This window comes from Macaca fascicularis, chromosome 20 (assembly GCF_037993035.2).
Source record: "Macaca fascicularis isolate 582-1 chromosome 20, T2T-MFA8v1.1".
NCBI classification, from domain to species: domain Eukaryota; kingdom Metazoa; phylum Chordata; class Mammalia; order Primates; family Cercopithecidae; genus Macaca; species Macaca fascicularis.
In genome coordinates, this window is record NC_088394.1 from 76880555 (window position 1) to 76902018 (window position 21464).

Consider the following 21464-nt stretch of genomic DNA (forward strand, 5'->3'; position numbering starts at 1 on the left):
TTCTTAATGAGTTTATCTCTGGATGGTTGAACAAAAGGTTAATTTTTGTTTGCTTTACACTTTCCTACCTCTTTTATACTATCTAAAATGATATGTATTACTGACATATTACTTTTATAAATCAGAAAAAATACATAAGGAATTCCAAGTAGCTTTGAGGAAATCAGCTGTTCTAAATTCTGTATTTTACCTTCAGATGGAAAGAATATCTAAGTCTTGCTGACAAATGTAGGCAAAATAGGCCAGTAGATCAGAAGTCACCCACAGACACCTGAAAGCTGTGGAAATAACATTTGTCTGCAAAGATCACAGCAGAACTAAAAAAGCACAGAAAGAATGATAAAAGCACAGCAAGGTAGGCTATTTGGAGATAAAACACTCAGGCACTTCAAGCAGACTGGAGAGCACTGCAGCATTCCAGCACAGACAGGGGCATTCAGAAAGACGGACTAATCAACAAAAAAAGACTAAAAGAGAATTACACAAACTCAGGGCTAAAAGACATCTTAGGTAATATAATTCACTCAATTTATTAATTAAATAACTGGGATCAGGGCAGGCACAGTGGCTCATGCCTGTAATCCCAGCACTTTGGGAGGCCAAAGTAGGAAGACAACTTGAGGCCAGGAGTTTGAGACCAGCCTGGGCAACACAGGAGAGCCTCTCTCTAAGAGGGGGAAAAAAAAAAATGAATTATCCAAGCATGATGGCACACACCTATAGTCCCATCTACTCAGGAGGATGAGGCAGAAGGATCACTTGAGCCCAGGAGTTCAACGCTGCTGTGAACTTTGATAGTGCCACTGCACTCGAGCCTGGGTGACAGAGTGAGACATCCTCCCCATAAACTTTTTTTATTTGAGACGGAGTCTTGCTTTGTCGCCCATCCTCCCCATAAACTTTTAATTAACTTTTTTCCCCCCAGATCTGGACCTGCAGAATTATAGCTGTTTTAAGTCACTAGGTGGTGGTGTTGCTGTTGAGAGACACAGTCTGGCTCCATTGCCCAGGCTGAAGTGTCGGAGTGACACCACTGCTCACTATACCCTCAAACTCCTGGGCTCAATTTAACACTTAAAAAGTGCAAGTCTTCAGAAAGATCACTTAGGTAAAACTTGATGACCGGAGATGTCTTTAAAAACAATTGTCTATTTCAAACTTGAAGAAAAGTTGCAAGAACAGTGCAAAGAATTTCCAAATAGTAACATTTCACATTTGCTTTATTCTTCTAGCTCTTACATACACACACGAGCTTTTCTTCTGAACCGATTAAGTTGCAGATACAATGCACATTTCCTAAAAAAAAAGGACTTAAATTTAAGTCCCTATAGGATTACCAAAATTAGAAAATTAACATTAATACTAGTATCTAATTTATAGACCTTATTCAAATTTCACCAATTGGCCTAATAGTATCATTCATGCAAAAGGCAAAAAAAGTTGGGGTTTTTTTTTTTTCCCGGTCCAGGATTGCTATTGCATTTAGTTGTCATGTCTCTTTCATCTTTTTTTTTTTTTCAGCTCTTACAGTATTTTTCTTATCTTTTAATCTTTTATTTGAAACAGCTTCTCTCTTTTTTCTTTCATTACCTTGACATTTTAAAGAGTACAGGTCAGTTATTTTGCAAAATGCTCCCCCATTTGGGTTGGTCTGGTGTTTCTTCACAACTTGATTCAGGTCATGACTTTTTGGCAGGAATACCCTAGAAGTGATGTTATGTCTTCGGTGTACCACATCAAGAGGCACATGGCAATTTGTCCCATTATTGATGTTAACTTCTATTACCTAGGTAAGGAGCTACCTGCCAAGTTTCTACACTGTAAAGTTATTCCTTTTTCCTCTGTAATTATTATGGGTACACACTTTGAGACCATTTAACCATCCAATTATTTCCTCAAACTTTTCACCCACTAGTATGAGGATTTATTAATGATTACTGACTAAATCAATTACTATTACAACGGTTAACAAACAGTGATTTTCTAATTCTAGCACTCCTCTTATATTTTAGTTGGCATTCTACTGTAATGGAAACTTTCCCTTTTCATCCATTTATATATTTATATGAGTTTGGACTCATGGATCCTTATTCAATTGATTATATTATTTTCATCACTTTGTTGTTCTGTCCCATTTTTGGCCAGCAGGAATCCCTTCAAGCTGGCCCCTGTCCTTTTAACCGCCCCCATTATTCTTTGATAAATGTCTTACTTTCTGGTACAAGATGTTGCAGGTTCTTCTTGTTTTTTCCCAGCCCTAGCCCTACAATCAGTAATTTCTCCAAGGATCCCTGTTACTGAAGAGTGGTATTCAAAAACAAAATCTGGGCAATACGTATGCTCATTGCTACAGGAAAACATATATTGAACACATGTATGAAACAAACATAGACACACATATCTATCTATTCTACATCTTATATATACTGAAAACCATGAGTTCACACTGATACCTCTAATTCCAATCCAACATCACAGCATACATCCTAGCCTTTCCTCTTCCATATTTATGACAGTAAGAAACCTGTCTCTTATTATCTACAGTATGTTTACTTATTTGCTCAGTCTTGGAATACACAGAATACTCAGAAGCCAGTTTCAGAACTGCCAATCCATGCCACTGCAAAATCCAAACTACTAACAACAGCTCTACCTTGTCTTTAGCACATGTTCAAATTACTTGGGTTAGTTCGTTTTATCCTTTAGTGTAATTAGATGACTCATTTGAAGTAAGTTTGTCTGGTTTTGCTTGTATTCCATTTTTGAGTTTTCTTCCCAACCCTGCTCATCCCTTTTTTATCCTTTTTTTTGGAGTAGATGAAACGTGAACAAAGTTCAAACAACATGAATTATATAAAATATGTAATTTTTTTTGTTTTTTGAGACACAGTCTCACTCTGTCACCCAGGCTAGAGGGCAGTGACAGTCTCGGCTCACTGCAACCTCCCTCTCCCAGGTTCAAGTGATTCTCCTGCCTCAGCCTCCTGAGAAGCTGGGATTACAGGGGCCCATCACCACGCCCAGCTAATTTTTTATTTTTGGTAGAGATGAGGTTTTGTGATGTTGGCCAGGCTGGTCTCAAACTCCAGGACTCAAGTGATCCACCCACCTTGGCCTCCCAAAGTGCTGGGATTACAGGAACGAGCCACTGCCCCCAGCCAAAAGATTTTGTAAAAGTGTCACTCCTCCACTCTGCTCCTACCCACCACTCAGAAGGTAATAAATCTCATTAGCTTCCAGTTATCTTGTTTCTTTTTGCACAAATGAGGAGATACAAATACGTTTTGCTTATCTTCTTCTTTATACAAATGCTAGGATACTATAAATACTGTTTTGTCCTTTGATTTCTTCAAGAAATGTATCCTGGAAGTCATTACACGTCAGTTCAAATTTTTTTTCTTCTTCTTTTCAGAGGCAGGGTCTTACTCTGTTACCCAGGCTGGAGAGCAGTGGCACAATCACGACTTACTGCAACCTCGACCTCCCAGGCTCAAGTGATCCTCCCACTGTGTTCGGAATTGGTGGGTTCTTGGTCTTGCTGACTTCAAGAAAGAAGCCGTGGACCCTCGCGGTGAGTTTTACAGCTCTTAAAGGCGGCGCAGCTGGAGTTGTTCGTTCTTCCTGCTTTGTTCCTTCAGATGTGTCCGCACTTTCTTCCTTCTCGTGGGTTCGTGATCTCGCTGGCTTCAGAAGTGAAGTTGCAAACCTTTGTGGTGAGTATTACAGCTCACAAAGGCAGCGTGGACCCAAAGAGTGAGCAGCAGCAAGATTTATTGCAAAGAGCAAAACAACAAAACTTCCACAGTACTGAAGAGGACCCTACCGGGTTGCGGCTAGCTGGCTCAGGCAGCCTGCTTTTATTCCCTTATCTGGCCCCACTCACATCCTGCTGACTGGCCCATTTTACAGAAAGCTGATTGGTCTGTTTTACAGAGAGCTGATTCGAACGTTTTGACAGGGTGTTGACTGGTGCATTTACAATCCCTGAGCTAGACACAAGAGTGCTGACTGGTGCATTTACAATCCTCTAGCTAGACATAAAAGTTCTCCAAGTTCCCACTAGACTCAGGAACCCAGCTGGCTTTACCTCGTGGATCCCGCGCAGGGCTGCAGAAGCAGCTGCCCACCAGTCCCAAGCCGCGCCTGCACTCCTCAGCCCTTGGGCGGTCAATGGGACCAGGTACCATGGAGCAGGGGGTGGTGCCCATCAGGGAGGCTCATGAAGCAGGGGGCGGTGCCCGTCAGGGAGGCTCGGGCTGCGCAGGAGCCCACCGCGGGGGGGGGGGGGGGGGGGGGGGGCACGGACATGGCAGGCTGCAGGTCAAGAGCCCTGTCCAGCGGGGAGGCAGCCGAGGCGCGGCCGTGCGGGGCCGCTGAGCCCGCCCACCCAGAACTCGCACTGGCCCGCGAGAGCCGCGCGCAGCCCCGGTTCCCACCCGCGCCTCTCGGTCCATACCTCCCCACAAGCCGAGGGAGCCGGCTCCAGCCTCAGGCAGCCCAGAGAGGGGCTCCCACAGTGCAGTGGTGGGCTGAAGGGCTCCTCAAGCGCCATCACAGTGGACGCCGAGGCCGAGGAGGCGCTGAGAGCGAGGACTGGTAGCATGTTGTCACCTCTCACCACCTCAACCTCAGCATCCTAAGGAGCTGGGAGGGACTACAGGCATGTGTCATCTAGTGACACAATTTTTTTAAATTTTTTGTAGAAACAGGGGGTCTCACTATGTTGCCCATGTAGGTCTTGAACTCCTGGGCTCAAGCAATCCTCCCACCTCAGACTCCTAAAATGCTGGGATTACAGAACCGAGCCAGCAAGCCTCGCTTTTTTTTTTTTCTTTAACAGCTGCACTGTTTTTTAAAAAAAGCCAACTGAAAGACTCTCAGGGGCCAAAGCTGGAACAATGTGAAAAACAAAACAAAGTATACTGGATTATAACCTAAGGTATAAAGTAAATATACATGAGTCCATACTGGCATAAGTAAATAAATGGGGGAGAACAAGTAACTCTCTAGAACAGAATTCCAGAAGATTATGTAGACACTCCACCACCTTGGAGAAACAGGGTAACTTCCCAGTCCTTACCTGTAGGTTGCACACAGTGGCTTCCTTCCAAAGAGTTATGAAAAGGGAAGAAAAGAGTAACTTCAAAGTGGAAAAACCTAGCCACGCGCAGTGGCTCACGTCTGTAATACCAGCACTTTGGGAGGCTAAGACAGACAGATTGCTTGAGCTCAGGAGTTCAAGACCAACCTGGGCAACATGGCAAAAACCTGTCTCTACAAATATACAAATACAAAAAATTATTCAAGCATGGTGACATGCCCTGTAGTCCCAGCTACTCGGGAGGTTGAGATGAGAGGATCACCTAGGCCCAGGAGTCTGAAGCTGCAGTGAGCCAAAATGACACCACTGCACTACAGCATGGAAGACACAATGGATCCTGTCTCCTAAAAAAAAAATCGTAGAGAAACCTAACACATACCTCAGCCAGGTGATGAAAGTCAACATCAACAGTGATAAAGTATGTTGGAGTATGTAGCCTTGATGAAAATATAATTTACCTCTGTGGTCTTCTTCCATAAACACATGATCCCAGTCCAACCATGAGGAAAACAAGACAAATTCAAACAGAGGAGCATTCTACCAAATACCTGACCATTATGCCTCAAACCTTTTCGGGTCATCAAAAAAAAAGAAAATGTCACAGATAACAGGAGCCTAAAGAGTCACAAGAACTAAGTGTAATATGCATCCTGGATGAAATCCTGTAACAGAGAAAAGACATTAGGTAAACACTAACCTGTAGCAATCTGAGTAAGCAGGGACTTTAAATAATCGATATTGGTTATTAACTGTAACAAACACCTTATCAATGTAAGATGTTAATAATAAGGGACACTAGATGTGAGGTATATGGGAACTCCCTGTACTGCATTCACAGTTTGTCTGTAAATCTAAAACTGTTCTAAAAAAATGAAGTCTATTTAAAAACAAAAATTACAAAACAGCTATATAGTGTTCCATTGTGTGGATGTACCATAGGTCGTTCAACTACTTTGTTGGGAAAGGGTGTTCTGAACATTTTGCAATTGCAAACAACATTGCAGTAAGTAACTTTGTGCATACATTTTTTCATACTGTTAGAGTTATACTTTTAAGATAAATTCCTACAAGTGCCGGGTGCGGTGGCTCAAGCCTGTAATCCCAGCACTTTGGGAGGCCGAGACGGGCGGATCACGAGGTCAGGAGATCGAGACCATCCTGGCTGACATGGTGAAACCCCGTCTCTACTTTAAAAATAAAAAAAACCAGCCGGGCGAGGTGGCGGGCGCCTGTAGTCTCAGCTACTCAGGAGGCTGAGGCAGGAGAATGGCGTGAACCCAGAAGGCGGAGCTTGCAGTGAGCTGAGATCCGGCCACTGCACTCCAGCCCGGGCGACAGAGCGAGACTCCGCCTCAAAAAAAAAAAAAAAAAAAAAAATTCCTACAAGTGGGACTGATGGATTAAAAATCAAATATACTGCAGTTTTGCTACACGGCAGCAAATTTCTCTATAAAGATTATAACAATTTGCAGTCCCATCAGAAATGTATGAGGGTATACAGCCTTGTCAACAGAATTCCCTGTCACACTGTTTAATTTTGCCTCCCTGCAGACAAGGAATAGTATGTTCAGTATATTTAATTTGTATTTCTCTAATTATTGAGGTTGAACATCTTTTCATGTTTAAAGGCCATCTTTTCTCTTTTTGTAAATTATCTCTCATGCTTTTGCTCATTTTTCTGATTTTTGGCCTCTTACTCCCTTTTTTTTTTTTTTTTGTAAAGACAGGGTCTCACTCTGTCACACAGGCTGATGTACTGTACTGCAGCCTCAAACAACTGTGTAAGTGATCCTACTGCCTCAACCTTCCAAGTAGCTAGGACTACAGGCATGTGCCATGCCCAGGCAATTTTATTTTTACTTTTTGTAGAGGCAGGGTCTTCCTATGTTGCCCAAGCTGCTCTGGAACTCCAGGCCTCAAACGATCCTTTATCAATATTTTACTTTATTGCCTCTGGAATTCAGGGTCCTTACTTAGGCACACTTTCCCCACATCTAGGTTATATAAGAATTTATCCAGGTTTTCTTAGTATTTGTATGGTTTCATTTTTGACATTTAGATGTCTGCCCTATTAGATGATGATGAAGTTGATTCATACGTATGGTATTTTAACTTTTTCCAAACAGCTATATAATTGTCCCCATGCTATTTACTTAAAAATCTATCTTCCAGACTTCTGCTTCTAGTCATGAAAGAATAAACTGAATATACAAAACAACTATTTTCAGATATTGGGACAACAGACTACGGGAGCGTGACACCTGAAAGAAAGAAACAAAACCAAGTGAACCCTACGTTCACCTAGTTTTCTACCTACAGACAATTTCTAAACCGTGTAGCAGAGAAGAGAACTCAAGACGACAATGGTGGTTTCACCAAGCGGAGGAGGCAAACATCAGCATTCGGGCAGGTTGGGGCAGCTGGAATTTGTGAGGTAGAGATAAGCAGCAAAAGAACTCCAGACATCTACATGGAGCTGCCTTGAGTCACTGACTGAGTATTCACTACATATGTGTTGGGTGAACTTTCACAATGCCACAACCACTACGAAGAACAATTACAGCAGCTACAAGCTGAAAAACGCAGAGCTCACACAGGGCTGGGAGTCAATGGAGTCCTTATAAGCCAAAGTAGAGATCTCAATGAACACTCAAGTCAATCAGCAAAGAATCCTATTTTAGTAATTAGGCTAAACTAACTCTAGAGTAAAGGCTATGCCAGTCATGCCCTAAAAATACGTAAAAACACGAACTGCCTGCTGATACAAAAGATAAAATCCAAGTCATTAACAATGTTCAGCCTCAAACAAAAACCAGTAAATATGTTGTTTGTAGAAATTGACAAGCTGATTCTAAAATTAATATGGAAATGAAAGTACCTAGAATAGCCAAAACAACTTTGAAAAAGAACAAAATTGGAGGATTTATACTATATGACTGAGACTCACTACAAGGCAACAGTAATTAAGACAGCATGGTACTGGTGTTAAGAATAGACATATAAATCAGTGAAACAGACTAGAGAGCCCAGAAATAGACCCACTCACATATGGTCAATTGATTTTTGACAAAGGGACCATGGTAAAACAGCAGGGATAGAACAGTCTCTTCAACATATGGTGTTGAGACAACTGGCTACCCACAGGCAAAGAAAATCAACTTCAACTCACACCTCATACCATACGCAAAAATTAACTTGAAATATCAGATAAGAATACACAAATATCAAAGGAAAAAAATGAAATTAACTTTAAATGAATCATAGACCTAAATGTAAAGCTAATACTATAGAACTAAAAGAAAACACAAGAGTATCTTTGTGACCACAGAATACACAAAGACACAAAAAGCACAAACCATGAAAGAAAAAAAAAAAGAATTCATCAAATGTACAAGATAGATACTCTTTGAAACACATCCCAAAGGAAGTAAAAAAAAGAAAAGCCACAGAGAAAATATTCACAATACACTTATCAAAGTACTTGTATGCCAAATGATAAAGAGAATGCTTATAACTCAGTCATATTTTAAAATATAGGCAAAAAATTTTATATGAATGGCCAAACAAGCACATGAAAAGCACATTAAAATCATTCGTCATCAGGGAAATACAATTTAAAACCAAAAGGAGATACTACTACATATCCACACAATGGCTAAAGTTAAAAAGTTTATAATATTAAGTGCTGGTGATGGAGAGTGGCAAGAATGTAAAGTAGTACAAAATGGAAAACAGTTTGGTGGCCTTTTATGAAGGTAAATATACACTTACCACATGACCTAGTCATTCCATTCCTAGGTATTTACCCAAGAGAAATAAAAAGATGTCCACACAAAGCCTTGCACATGATGGCTGGGCACGGTGGCTCATGCCTATAATCCCAGCACTTTGGGGGGCCATGGCAGGTGGATCACCTGAGATCAGGAGTTTGAGACCAGCCTGACCACCATAATGAAACCCCATCTCTACTAAATATACAAAAATGAGCCAGGCATGGTGACACACGCCTGTAATCCCAACTCCTCGGGAGGCTGAGGCAGCAGAATTGCTTGAACCCAGGAGGCAGAGGTTGTAGTGAGCCAAGATTGTGCCCCTGCACTACAGCCTGGGCAACAGAGCAAGGCTCTGTCTCAAAAATAAACAACTTGTGCATGAATGTTCATAGCAGCTTTATCCAAAACAGCACAGCTGCAAACTGTTTATTTGCCTAAATGTCCATCAATAGGTAAATAAACTGTGGCATATCCATACAATGAAATACTACTCAGAAATAAAAATAAATGAACTAATGACATGTGCAACAGCATGTATGAACCTCAAAAACATATCATGGTTCAAAATATAGGAATATACAATATAGGCTGGGTGCAGTGGCTCAAGCCTGTAAACCCAGCACTTTGGGAGGCCAAGGTAGGAGGATCATCTGAGGTCAGAAGTTCGAGACCAGACTGCCTAACATGGTGAAACTTATCTCTATGAAAGATTTAAAAAAATTAGCCAGGTGTGGTGGCACACACCTGTAATCCCAGCTACTAGGCAAGTTGAGGCAGGAGAAACACTTGGACCCAGGAGGCGGAGGTTGCAGTGACCCAAGATTGTACCACTGCCCTCCAGCTTGGGTGACAGAATGAAGCTCAATCTCAAAAAATAAAAAAGAATATACAATGCAGTGTACATTTCTAACAAATTCTAGAACTGCAAAATTCATCTGTATCAACAAAAAGTAGATCAGTGGTTACCTGGGCAAGAGGTACGGGTTGGGGACTCACTGCAAAGGGGCACACGAAACTCTGACAGAAATGTTTTAGATCTTGACTGTGATGGTGGTTGCATGGGTGTCTATATTTGACAAAACTCATCAAACTGTACACTTAAAATAGATGCATTTCCTTACATGTAAATTACACCTCAATAAAATTAATTTTTTAAAATCCATCTTTAGTTCCAGTGATTCAAGAAGAAATCCATTTGAAAGAAAGAAAAAAATGTTTAAATAGATTTCAATTTAAAATAGTCATGGATCAAAAAGCAACATACAAATGTAAACATAAAACAAAGACTACTTAAAAGCAAGGATTGAAAAACTCTGGCCCTTAATTGGATTAACCTAGGAAATAAATATGAAGAGATAATATCCTTATTTATGTCCAGTATTACAAAAAGCACAATATACATCTAAAGGGCTATACTGGCAAAATTCTCAATAGCAAGACTGAAATGTTATTCCACAGAGTCTCTCTCTCCGCTGTGCCTGTTGCCAGATCCCCTCTCCTTTTCTGTCTCTGACTGTAACTGACCAGAGACAAACTGAAATATTCTACTTTAACACAAATAATTAGTTCTTGTTCTGTAAACAGTGAACATTTTATATAGTTTTTACTTTAAAAATCGAAACTTTATGTTTTACTTATGTAGTCTGGCTCATTTTGATCTATATGTATAGTGAAAATAGCCCAAAAAATATTGTCATCGACAACATTCTTTGAACCAGTAAAAATATCTGACTTCACATTTTATAAGTACTACTTACCACCTTACTTTTGGTCTATAAATTTTACTCATTTAAGTGATACTTACTATTATTATAATTTGATATATCTACAGTTTATGGATATCATGAGAAAAACTATGCATCGTGCAAGGCTAAAGAAAAAACAAATGCTTCTTGTAACAACGGTGTCATATATCAAACATATAAGGAAAAGCTAAATATTCAACAGCTATAAAAATATCAGCTTGATTTAATGCATTCCAAATATGGATGGGCTCCTTTTCTATTTTGGTTTTAACCATGTAATTTTACTTCCACTCCACTAACAACTAAACACATCAGATTAAGCCAATCATAAATCTAGTTAATGTCTAATTATGTAACACATTTCTATTACCATTAAACAGAATGGTAGCCATCAAAGAGGAGATACTCTTAGAACAATTCCATTATAATCAGAAGAGTCAGCACTGAATATAATTGTTCTAGTGCCCTATAATTAGGAAAGAGAAAGCATTTTATTGTAAGAACATGGATTCCAACTGTTACATACCAGTTCAGACGTTACCTAACAAACTACCATGTTTGATTTTTACTAATCATAAAAGGAGGTAGTTTGTGTAAAAAAAAAAAAAAAAAAAAAAATTCACACATATCAACTGCTTATCTTGACTAAACTCAGACTCCTTACTAAGACATTATCATTTCCTTCTGTTAACAGAGATAACATTTTACATCAGTGTGTTATACCTAAGTTTCATTTTGGCTGTACAGTCGTTTTTCTGAACTCTTACATTTTTGTGACATTCCTTAAGCAAGTTAATCAAGACGTTGCATTCTTCAGTATGCAAGTGTGGAGATAAGTCAGGATGCATCTTTAGGAGATGATGATGGATCACAGCAGTGCAACCTGTGGATACAAGAGTGTCTTGAATATGCATAAATACATTTGTTATGCCACCTAAAAGTATCTTCAGTAAGAACCTTCAGTGACCTTTATCAGAAAAGTATGTTAACCATTAACCAAATGTGTGACCTCAGGCAAATTATTAAACTTCAGCCAAAGCTTTCTAAATTCAATGATTTAACATATTCAGCAAGTTATCAGTAGTGTTTAGAGAACCTGCAGGTTCAGGAGAAAAGCAGGAAACCTCAAGAGACGCAATCCCAGAAATAAGTGCTAAAGCAGAAATAGCTTGCTTATATTAATAAGCATGACTTCAAATATTTTTGCCACATTCCCGAAATTAACAATTCATTTTGTTCAGATTTGTTAAGAGAATTGGCTTATTATTTTAAAATGTATATTATTCTGAGGGTTAAGGGGTCATTAGTCTCATATTAGTGTGAAAATAGATTGCTTTTTCCTTAATAGCTGGCTGAAAAAAAACCTAAACAATGAAATGACACCAGAAGTTGTAAAAAAAAAATTTCAAATTTAACAGATATAGCCATAAAACTAATTATTACACTGAAAACATGAAGCTGAAATCTCTGAACTTAAGCTTAACTGGTTCATTCACAAAGTGGAAAATTAGCAGCCAAGGTCAAAGGAAAAACATTATGGGCAGCTGTTCTTTTTTTTTTTTTTTTTGGTAGTCAGAGGTCTTGCTATGTTGCCCAGGCTGGTTCCAAACTCCTGTCCTCAAGTGATCCTCAGCCTCCCAAAGTGTTGGGATAGGCATGAGCTACCGTGCCCCACCTGGGCTTAATCTATTCTTTCTAACTCAGAAATGATTACCAAAAGAAAGAACCTACAAGTTGCTTTCATTTTTTAAAAGCTCCAAATAGAAAACAGGAACCAACTCACATCCATTAGGATGGCTAATGCTGAAAAAACCCAAAAAGTAACAAATGCTAAAGAAGATGTGGAGAAGGCCGGGCGCGGTGGCTCAAGCCTGTAATCCCAGCACTTTGGGAGGCCGAGACGGGCAGATCACGAGGTCAGGAGATTGAGACCATCCTGGCTAACCCGGTGAAACCCCGTCTCTACTAAAAAAAAAATAGAAAAAACTAGCCGGGCGAGGTGGCGGGCGCCTGTAGTCCCAGCTACTCGGGAGGCTGAGGCAGGAGAATGGCGTGAACCCGGGAGGCGGAGCTTGCAATGAGCTGAGATCCGGCCACTGCACTCCAGCCTGGGCGACAGAGCAAGACTCCGTCTCAAAAAAAAAAAAAAAGAAGATGTGGAGAAACTGCTGTGGAGAAACTGAAATTCTTGTGCACTGTTGGCGGGCATGTAAACCGGGATAGTCACTGTGGAAACCAGTATAGCAGTTCCTCAAAAAATTAAAAATGAAGTTACCATATGATCCAACAATTCCACTTCTGGCTATATGCTCAAAATAATTAAATGCAGGATTTTGAAGAGATATTTGAACACCCATGTTCACAGCATATTACTCATAATAATTAAAACATGGAAGCAACCCAAGAGCCCAACAGACAAGGGATCAGCACAATGTGGTATACACATACAATGGAATACTATTCAGCCTTAAAACGGAAGGAAATTCTGACATATGCTACAACATGGATGAACCGTGAGGACATTCTGAGTGAAATAAGCCAGTCAAAAAACATATATATAGGGTTCAACATATGCAAAATAAATGTGATTCACCACACAAACAGAATTAAACACAAAAATCACGCAATTATCTCAACAGAGAAAAGCCTTTGATAAAATCCAACATCCCTTCATGATAAAAACCCTCAACAAACTAGGCACTGAAGAGTAAACTCAAAATAGTAAAAGCCATCTATGACAAACTCACAGCCAAAATCATATGGAACAGGCAAAAGATGGAAGCATTTCCCTTGAGGACCGGAACAAGGGAACAGGATGCCCACTCTCACCACTCCTATTCAACACAGCACTGAAGTCCTAGCCAAGGCAATCAGCCAAGAGAAAAAAAAGGCATCCAAATAAGAAAAGAAGTCATTAACTGTCTCTCTTCACTGATGATATGATTCTATACCCAGAAAACCCTAAAGACTCTGCCAAATGACTTGAGTAGTTTCAGGATACAAGATCAACACAGAAAAATCAGTAGCATGTCTATACACTAATAACTTTCAACCTGAGAGCCAAATCAAGAAAGCAATCCCATTTTCAATTGCCACCAAAAAAATAAAATACCTAGGAATACATCTAACCAAGGAGGTTAAAGATTTCTACAGGAAGAACTACAAAACACTGCCGAAAGAAATCACAGATGACACAAACAAATGGAAAAACATTCCGTGCTCATGGAATGGGGGAATCAGTATCATTAAAATGGCCATATTGCCCAAAGCAATCTACAGATTCAACACTATTCCTATCAAACTACCAATGGCATTTTTTCACAGAATCAGAAAAATCTATCCTAAAATTCATATGGAACCAAAAAGGGGCTCAAATAGCCAAAAGAATCCTAGGCAAAAAGAACAAAAACCAAAGGTATCACATTACCCTACTTCAGACTATAAGGCTACAATAACCAAATCAGCATGCTTCTCCTACAAAAACACACACATGGAACAGAACAGCCCAGAAATAAAGCCATACACCTTCTGATCTTTGACAAAGTCAACAAAAAGAAGCAATGGCAAAAGGACTTCTCATTCAATAAATGGTGCTGAGATAGTTGGCTAGCTATATGCAGAAGAGTAAAAGTGCACCCCTACCTTTCATCGTATATAAAAATTAACTCTAGATAGATTAAAGATTTACATAGAATGCCTCAAACTACAAGAATCCTAGAAGAAAACCCAGGAAACACCATTCTGGACATTTGCCTTAGGAAAGAACTAAGACTAAGTACTCAAAAGCAGTTACAAGAAAAACTGAAACTTAATTAAAGATCTCAAAACAGCAAAAGAAACTATGAATAGAATAAACAACCTACAGAATGGGAGAAAATATTCACAAACTATGCATCCAACAAAGGTCTAATATCCAGAATCTATAAGGAAATTAATTCAACAAGCAAAAAATAAATAATCCCATTAAAAAGAGGGCAAAAGGCTGGGCGCGGTGGCTCACATCTGTAATCTCAGCACTTTGGGAGGCCGAGGCAGGCAGATCACAAGGTCAGGAGTTCGAGACCAGCCTGGCCAATATGGTGAAACCCCATCTCTACTAAAGATACAAAAATTAGCGGGGCATGGTGGCAGGCACCTGTAGTCCCAGTTACTTGGGAGGCTGAGGCAGGAGAATGGTTTGAACCTGGGAGGCAGAGGTTGCAGTGAGCCAAGATGGTACCACTGCACTCCAGCCTAGGCAACAGAGTGAGACTCCATCTCAAAAAACAAAACAAATACAAAAAAAAAAAGTGGGCAAAAGACATGAACAGCCTCTTCTCAAAAAGATATACAAGTGGCCAAAAAACATGAAAAAATGCTCAACATCACTAATCATCAGAGAAATGCAAATCAAAACCATAATGAAATACCACCTCACATCAGTCAGAATGGCTATTACTAAAAGTCAAAAAAAACACAGATGCTGGGGGAGGCTGTGAGAAAAGAGAATGCTTATACGCTGTTGTGGGAATGTCATTTAGTTCACCCACTGTGGAAAGCAGTCTGGAGATTTCTCAAAATAATTTAAAACAGCTACCACTTGATCCAGCAATCCCATTACTGGGTATATAGCCAAAAGAAAATAACCATTCTACAAAAAGAGAAACATGCACTCATATGTTCTTTATAGTTCTATTCACAATAGCAAAGACATGGAACCAACCTAAGTGTCTATCAGCAGTGGACTGGATAAAGAAAATGTGATACATATACACCGTGGAATACTAAACAGCCACAAAAAAGAATGAAATCATGTCCTTTGCAGCAACGTGGATGCAGTTGGAGGCCATTATCATAAGTGAATTAATGCAGCAACGGAAAGCCAAATATGGCATATTCTCACTTATAAGTGGGAGCTAAACACCAGATACTCACAAACATAAAGATGGCAACAAAAGACACTGGCGACTAATAGAGGGTGGAAGGAGGGTAAGGGCTGAAAAACTGTTAGGTACTATGCTCACTTACCTGCATGACGGAATCAACTGTACCCCAAACCTCAGCATCACCCAATGCACCCATGTAAGAAACGTGCACATTACTTACCCCCAAAATCTGAAATAAAAGTTTGAAACTATACATTTTTTAAAAGGCAAGTGTTTTAACATTCCACTTATATGAGGCACCTAAAGTAGTCAAAATCAAAGAGACAGAAAGTGGAATGGTGGTTACCAGAGGGAGGTGGAAGGGCAGGAGGAGAAGAATGGGGAGTTACTGTTTAATGGGCAGAAAGTTTTACAAGATAAAAAATATTATGGAGATGGACAGTGGTGATGGTTGCACAACATTATTAATGTATTTGATACCATTGAACTGTGCATTTAAATGGTTAAGATGGTAAATTTTATGTTATGTGTATTTCACCATACAAATTTTATGGTAGGTAAATTAACACCTCAAGCTGTTAAAAAAAAAAAAAATTGTGAGAAATTCAAAACTGTCCATCCACCTCCCACTCAACAAAAACAAAAAATTGGCAGAACAAATAATTCCAAAGGATTACAGCATAGCTACTATTTCAATTGCAACTTATAAAAATGCAGTAGGTCCCTGTTCTATTCAGTAACTACTAAACACACACACACAGTTGAAGACCACAAATAAAGCCATTGCACCCAGCTAAGTATTTATTTGCAACGAAAAAAATGCAGCGAAGTTCAAATTGTTTGCCTGCCACTGACCCCAAGATCCTTCCAATGACATCTATTTTTTGCCTTAGAAAAATTAAGTTTCATACAGTTCAACAATTTAAGCCGTCTAATATCATACCAATATTATGCACCTACATTTATGTGAAGTGTTAGTTACCTGGTTTCTGCTTTATTTTTTCCTAAAGAAAACACACTGGTATAGGCCAGGTGCGGTGGCTCACACCTGTAATCTCAGCACTTTGGGAGGCTGAGGCAGATGGATCACCTGAAGTCAGGACTTCAAGACCAACCGGGCCAACATGCCGAAACCCCATCTCTACTAAAAATTTAAAAAATTAGCCTGGCATGGTGGTGGGCGCCTGTAATCCCAGCTACTTGGGAGGCTGAGGCAGGAGAATCGCTTGAACCTGGGAGGCAAGGTTGCAGTGAGCCAAGATGGCACCACTGAACTCCAGCCTGGGCAACAGAGCAAGACTCCATCTCAAAAACAACAACAACAGAAAACAAGCATTGGTTTAATCACTAGAAAATGTCTCTAACATTTTCTAAATGTATTTGACAAAATATTTTTGCACTTTTCTATCAACCGGCACTCAAATATGTGCCTTTACAATTCAGAAACAAGCTTATGATGTACCAAAATGACTTCTTTAATTGACAAATACCTGAGAAGACACTGACTAATATTAATAGATGCAAAGATGTATATAAGCCTAAGTACATAAAATGGTATATATTTTCCTCCCTCTATAACAAGTTTACCTCAAATATGTATGCTATTGTAGATCTCGGTGGTGTACCAGTAAAACGTCTTCCCTTCTAATTCTCATTATTTAGTTTTACTTTTAATTGACAAATAATAATTGTATATATTTACGAGGCTCTTCTGCTTTCTTAGCTTAGATGACTATGTCAAAGAATAAAATGATTTAATTTCATTTCCTTTTCCTACTCTTGGTAAGAAAGTACTACTTAACCTAAAGCTCTGAACACTCACCTTATCCCTTATCCAACAGATTCCTTGCTTTCCCCATCACTCCTTTCTTTCTTCTACCATATATTTTTAGCTGGATAGGCTCTTCCTCCCCCTGCCTTCTATATACCCGTCACCTATGCTCCCTTCCATCCACTTTGTGTTACTTGGCTTTACCTAAATGTTGGTGCATACACAGATGTACTGCTGTATTCTGGGGTGTAATACATGAGGTACAACTGTAAAACAATGGCAATGTTCTCTCCGAACACATGGAATTAAGTGCTGATGTCTTCCAGTACTCACCTTTAAAAGACTATTCTAGTAACACAATTTAACTCAAAATACATTTTACAAACTAAAGAAAAGCTAAATATGTATTCCATACTCTTATTCTTAAAATTTCTTCAAACTCATAAGAAGGTATCATTATTAGTTTAGAAAATAATTTGTTGAACACTTGCCACGTGCTAAGCACAAGTCTTGTAATGCAACAACCCTATGAAACAGGTAGCCTTTTAAATTCAGATGAACCATGAGAAATTGTCTTTTTACAGGTCAAAATATGCACTGCCCACATTTTCATAGAGAAACTAAGCCCCAGGTCACACAGCAGTTAGCTAAAAAGTTACATACAACCCAACATAATCTCTAACCATGACAGATTTTTTAATCCATGTTCAAAATAGGAAAGACATGCCTTCACAGCAGTTTGTGAATGAAATAAATTCAAATGGAAAAAACTATTCCCAAAGAGCTTCTAACTGACTACAAGTTCAACAGGTAGTCATTCTAGGCCCAAGTTCCACAGCAGTCAACATAATATTATTTTGTAAGGGTGGAAATAGTGAGTCTGTCAAGACACACACAAAAAGAGAAGAGTATTCTATTTGTCATTAGTCAGCTACTCACAAGTTATGTCATTTTGGTTACTAATCTGAGACCCGAGTCTCTCTTCCATAAAATGGAATTTGCTCTTGACCTATATCTCAGTGATGGCATGGGTTTAAAATAACTTATGTGAAGCTGGAAGCAGTGGCTCACGCCTGTAATCTCAGAACTTTGGGAGGCCAAATCACTTGAGGTCAGGAGTTCGAGACCAGCCTGGCCAACATGGTGAAACCCAGTCTCCACTAAAAATACAAAAATTTGCTGGGTGTGGTGGTGGGGTCCTGTAATCCCAGCTACTTGAGAGGCTGAGGCAGGGGAATCGCTTGAGCCCTGAAGGCAGAGGTTGCAGTGAGCCGAGATGGCACCACCTTCACTCCAGCCTGGGCGACAGAGTGAGACTCCATCTCAAAAAATAATAATTACGAACATCAGCATGATGGAAACGAGAGTGAAAGGAACATAAGACCTCGTTCTTGGATGTTTCCAGTGAAACAGAGAGAGAGGGATAAATTCCATTCAAACTGTTATTATTTGAATAGAGTAATAATATTTAATTCCAGTGCAGACCCCATGCCAGGCTGCTCCAGGGTGTGACCCCAGGGGCTGCCTGGGGAGAAAGGCTTAACTACTCTGACTTCCACCAAAGAGTTTGTTAGTCTCATCTTTACACTGGCATTTGAGAAAACATCAAAAGGGTAAATGTGTCACGATTTCACCACCTCCCTCCTCAATCCAGCCCCATCCACTGCGTGTATGCACACAATACCAAAGAGTCCACTGAAATCCCTTAAAATTTTCAGCTGTCAAATGTAGTTTGATAGCTAGCTAAGGGGCCCATCAGGGCAATTTTAACTTTTCCTGGGGAGTAAGCTGAGAGGGTAGAAGCGGTAGGGTACTCTTAGTGAAGATATAAAAAATTATAGCTTTATTTCACTCCTTCAACCTTAGTCTACCAACTCTGAGGTACATATTTTCCCCAAGAGCAGTCTAAGACAGAGTTCAACCACCAGGTGGCACAATTTTAGAACTAGAGCGCTGTATTAACTCTAGTATAAAGAAAACGGGTAAGCATTCTAGTAACTCACTTCAGCAAATCTATAATCACAAGGAAGAACCCTGTATTTTAATGCCAGTTGGCTTTTCTTCAGAAAGATTTTCCTACTGTGCGGCTGCCTAGGAAATTTACACTACAGTTGTAATTTCTAATGTTATTGCAAAACATGCAAAAAACAAGGCCAGAAAAGTCTGTTGTTCAGGGTCTGAAGAATCTGTTCTCCAGAAAAAAACTGTAAACACTCCGCTTTCTAAAATACATTTTTTTAGGCTGGGCGCGGTGGCTCACGCCTGTAATCCCAGCACTTTGGGAGGCCGAGGTGGGCAGATCACTTGAGGTCAGGACCGTCTCCACTAAAAGTACAAAAATTAGCCGGGCGTGGCCTGTAACCCTAGCTACTCGGGAGGCTAAGGCACGAGAATCACTTGAACCCGGGAGGTGGGGGTTGCAGTGAGCCGAGATCGCGCCACTGCACTCCAGCCTGGGCCACAGAGCAAGACGCCATCTCAAAATAAAATTAAAAAAATAAAAATATATAAAAATAAATAACATTAAACATTTTTAAAGCCTACATTTCGGCCCTGGTATCAGTTAAATAATTATTTTTCAACTTTTCAAACTATGAGCCACACTGCAGCAGAGGTAGCAGACAGTCAGGGACTGCCTCCCCTGCCCACTTCCACTTATCACATCGACTTCTCACAGGACCAATTCTGAACCGATACCACCAAGAACGTGACTGGCGCTAGTACTGTAGACCCCATGCCAGGCTGCTTCTGAGACGGACCCCGGGGACTGCCTGGGGAGAAAGGCTTAACTACTCTGACTTCCACCAAAGAGTTTCTCAGTGAATGCGACCTCGCAGCTTTCCCTGAATAAACATTACCAGGGCTTACAAGGTGCCGAGCACTCTGCCAAAATCACGTGAATTTCAGAGAAAAATACTCGTTTATACAACTCAAGGAACGCACAGGCTCGTGAGGGAGTATTCTTGCAAATGCACGTGGTAAATGCCCAATCCATGTTCGCTAAATGTCGGAAATTGACAACTAGTTCGGGCCTCAACGCAGCAGGAAAAGGATGAAAAAGAAACTCATTTTAAATCAACTAAACAAGTGCAAAAGGCATGCATATACAGGAGAGGAGATACGAATGGCATCACAACACAATTCCTTTGCCATCGAAAACTTCCATGCCTTTAAGGTTTTCAATGAAGACTTCCAAAACTATTTAAGACTCTACATAAAACGCCTGATCTTTAAACCCAAGAAAAGAAAGGTGAGCGTATTACTTTCCTGGGGGAAAAAAAAAAAAAGGTACTAAAGGGGAAAAAAGAGTAAAGTGCACCGACCGGCACAGGGCACTGCAGCTGACACGTGCTTGAACGGCGCCCGTTTTCTACCTGCAAATTCTCAATTGCTAGATAAACAACAACACTTTATTGGGCGCTCATCGTGTCAAACCCTGTGTTGAGGGCTCCATTCCTCAAGGCCCATTTTACAGGCGAGGAAGCCCCGTCTCTGGGAGGAAAGGAGCGCGCCCAAGGTCACCAGCCAGTGAGTGGCGGGCGGATTCCAACCCCGAGCGACGCCCAAGGCCGCTCCCAGCCACCAGCGTGTTCCAGCTAGCGCCCAGCCATCTCACTCGCAGCCTCCCCAGTGCAGCAGCCCGGCTATCGGCCTGCGGCAGTCGGGTCTTCCGGGTCCCCATCTCCTGGGGCCGACCGGCGGCAGGAAGGGGCTCGGCGGGACGCGCTGTCAGGGGACCTGAGGACGGACAACGGACAGCGCTTGGAACGTCCCGGACTCCCAAGACTCACCGGACTCGCAGCCACACCGGGAGAACTGAAGCGGCAGTCACCGACGGAGACGCCCGACCCGAAGGCCGGCTGCAGGGGACCCGAGAGCTGAACCGCCTGCCAAACACCGAAGGCTAGTGACGCCCTCCACCGCTCCACGGCGGTCCGGGTTCCCCGCCCCCGCTGCCCGCGGGCCCCGAGGCGCATGCACCGCCTGGCCTGGACGGGCCCATTTCCGTCCGTCGTGGGGGGAGGCACAGTGAGTCCACTGAGGCACGACAGCGTCTAAGTCACAAGCCGAGCACACAAGCCAGACGCTAACGGAGCCTATGTGTAAATCCACTAGTGGTGCAAGGCTGTACACTTGTAAGAACAGTGGCGCGGGGGCTCGGCGACCTTCGCTTCAGTCGCTCCCCCGTGCAATCCCCTGTGCCCAAGA

General features: G+C 41.0%; 1 protein-coding gene across 2 annotated transcripts in view; it reads right to left on the minus strand.

Moving 5' to 3' along the window:
* Window positions 1–21241, minus strand: part of CMC2 (C-X9-C motif containing 2) — a 32798-nt gene extending 11557 nt beyond the window's left edge. Inside the window, exons 1-2 of one of the 2 annotated variants that reach the window (XM_005592628.4) lie at window positions 21047–21207; window positions 11387–11502 (exon numbers count right to left, since the gene is read on the minus strand). In XM_005592628.4, the coding sequence (XP_005592685.1) occupies window positions 11387–11467 (81 nt within the window). In that variant the 5' untranslated portion in view covers window positions 11468–11502; window positions 21047–21207. Of the gene's footprint in view, window positions 1–11386; window positions 11503–21046 lie in introns of both variants that reach the window. The other variant, XM_045381928.2, reaches the window with a different exon arrangement.
* Window positions 21242–21464: the final 223 nt, after the last annotated feature.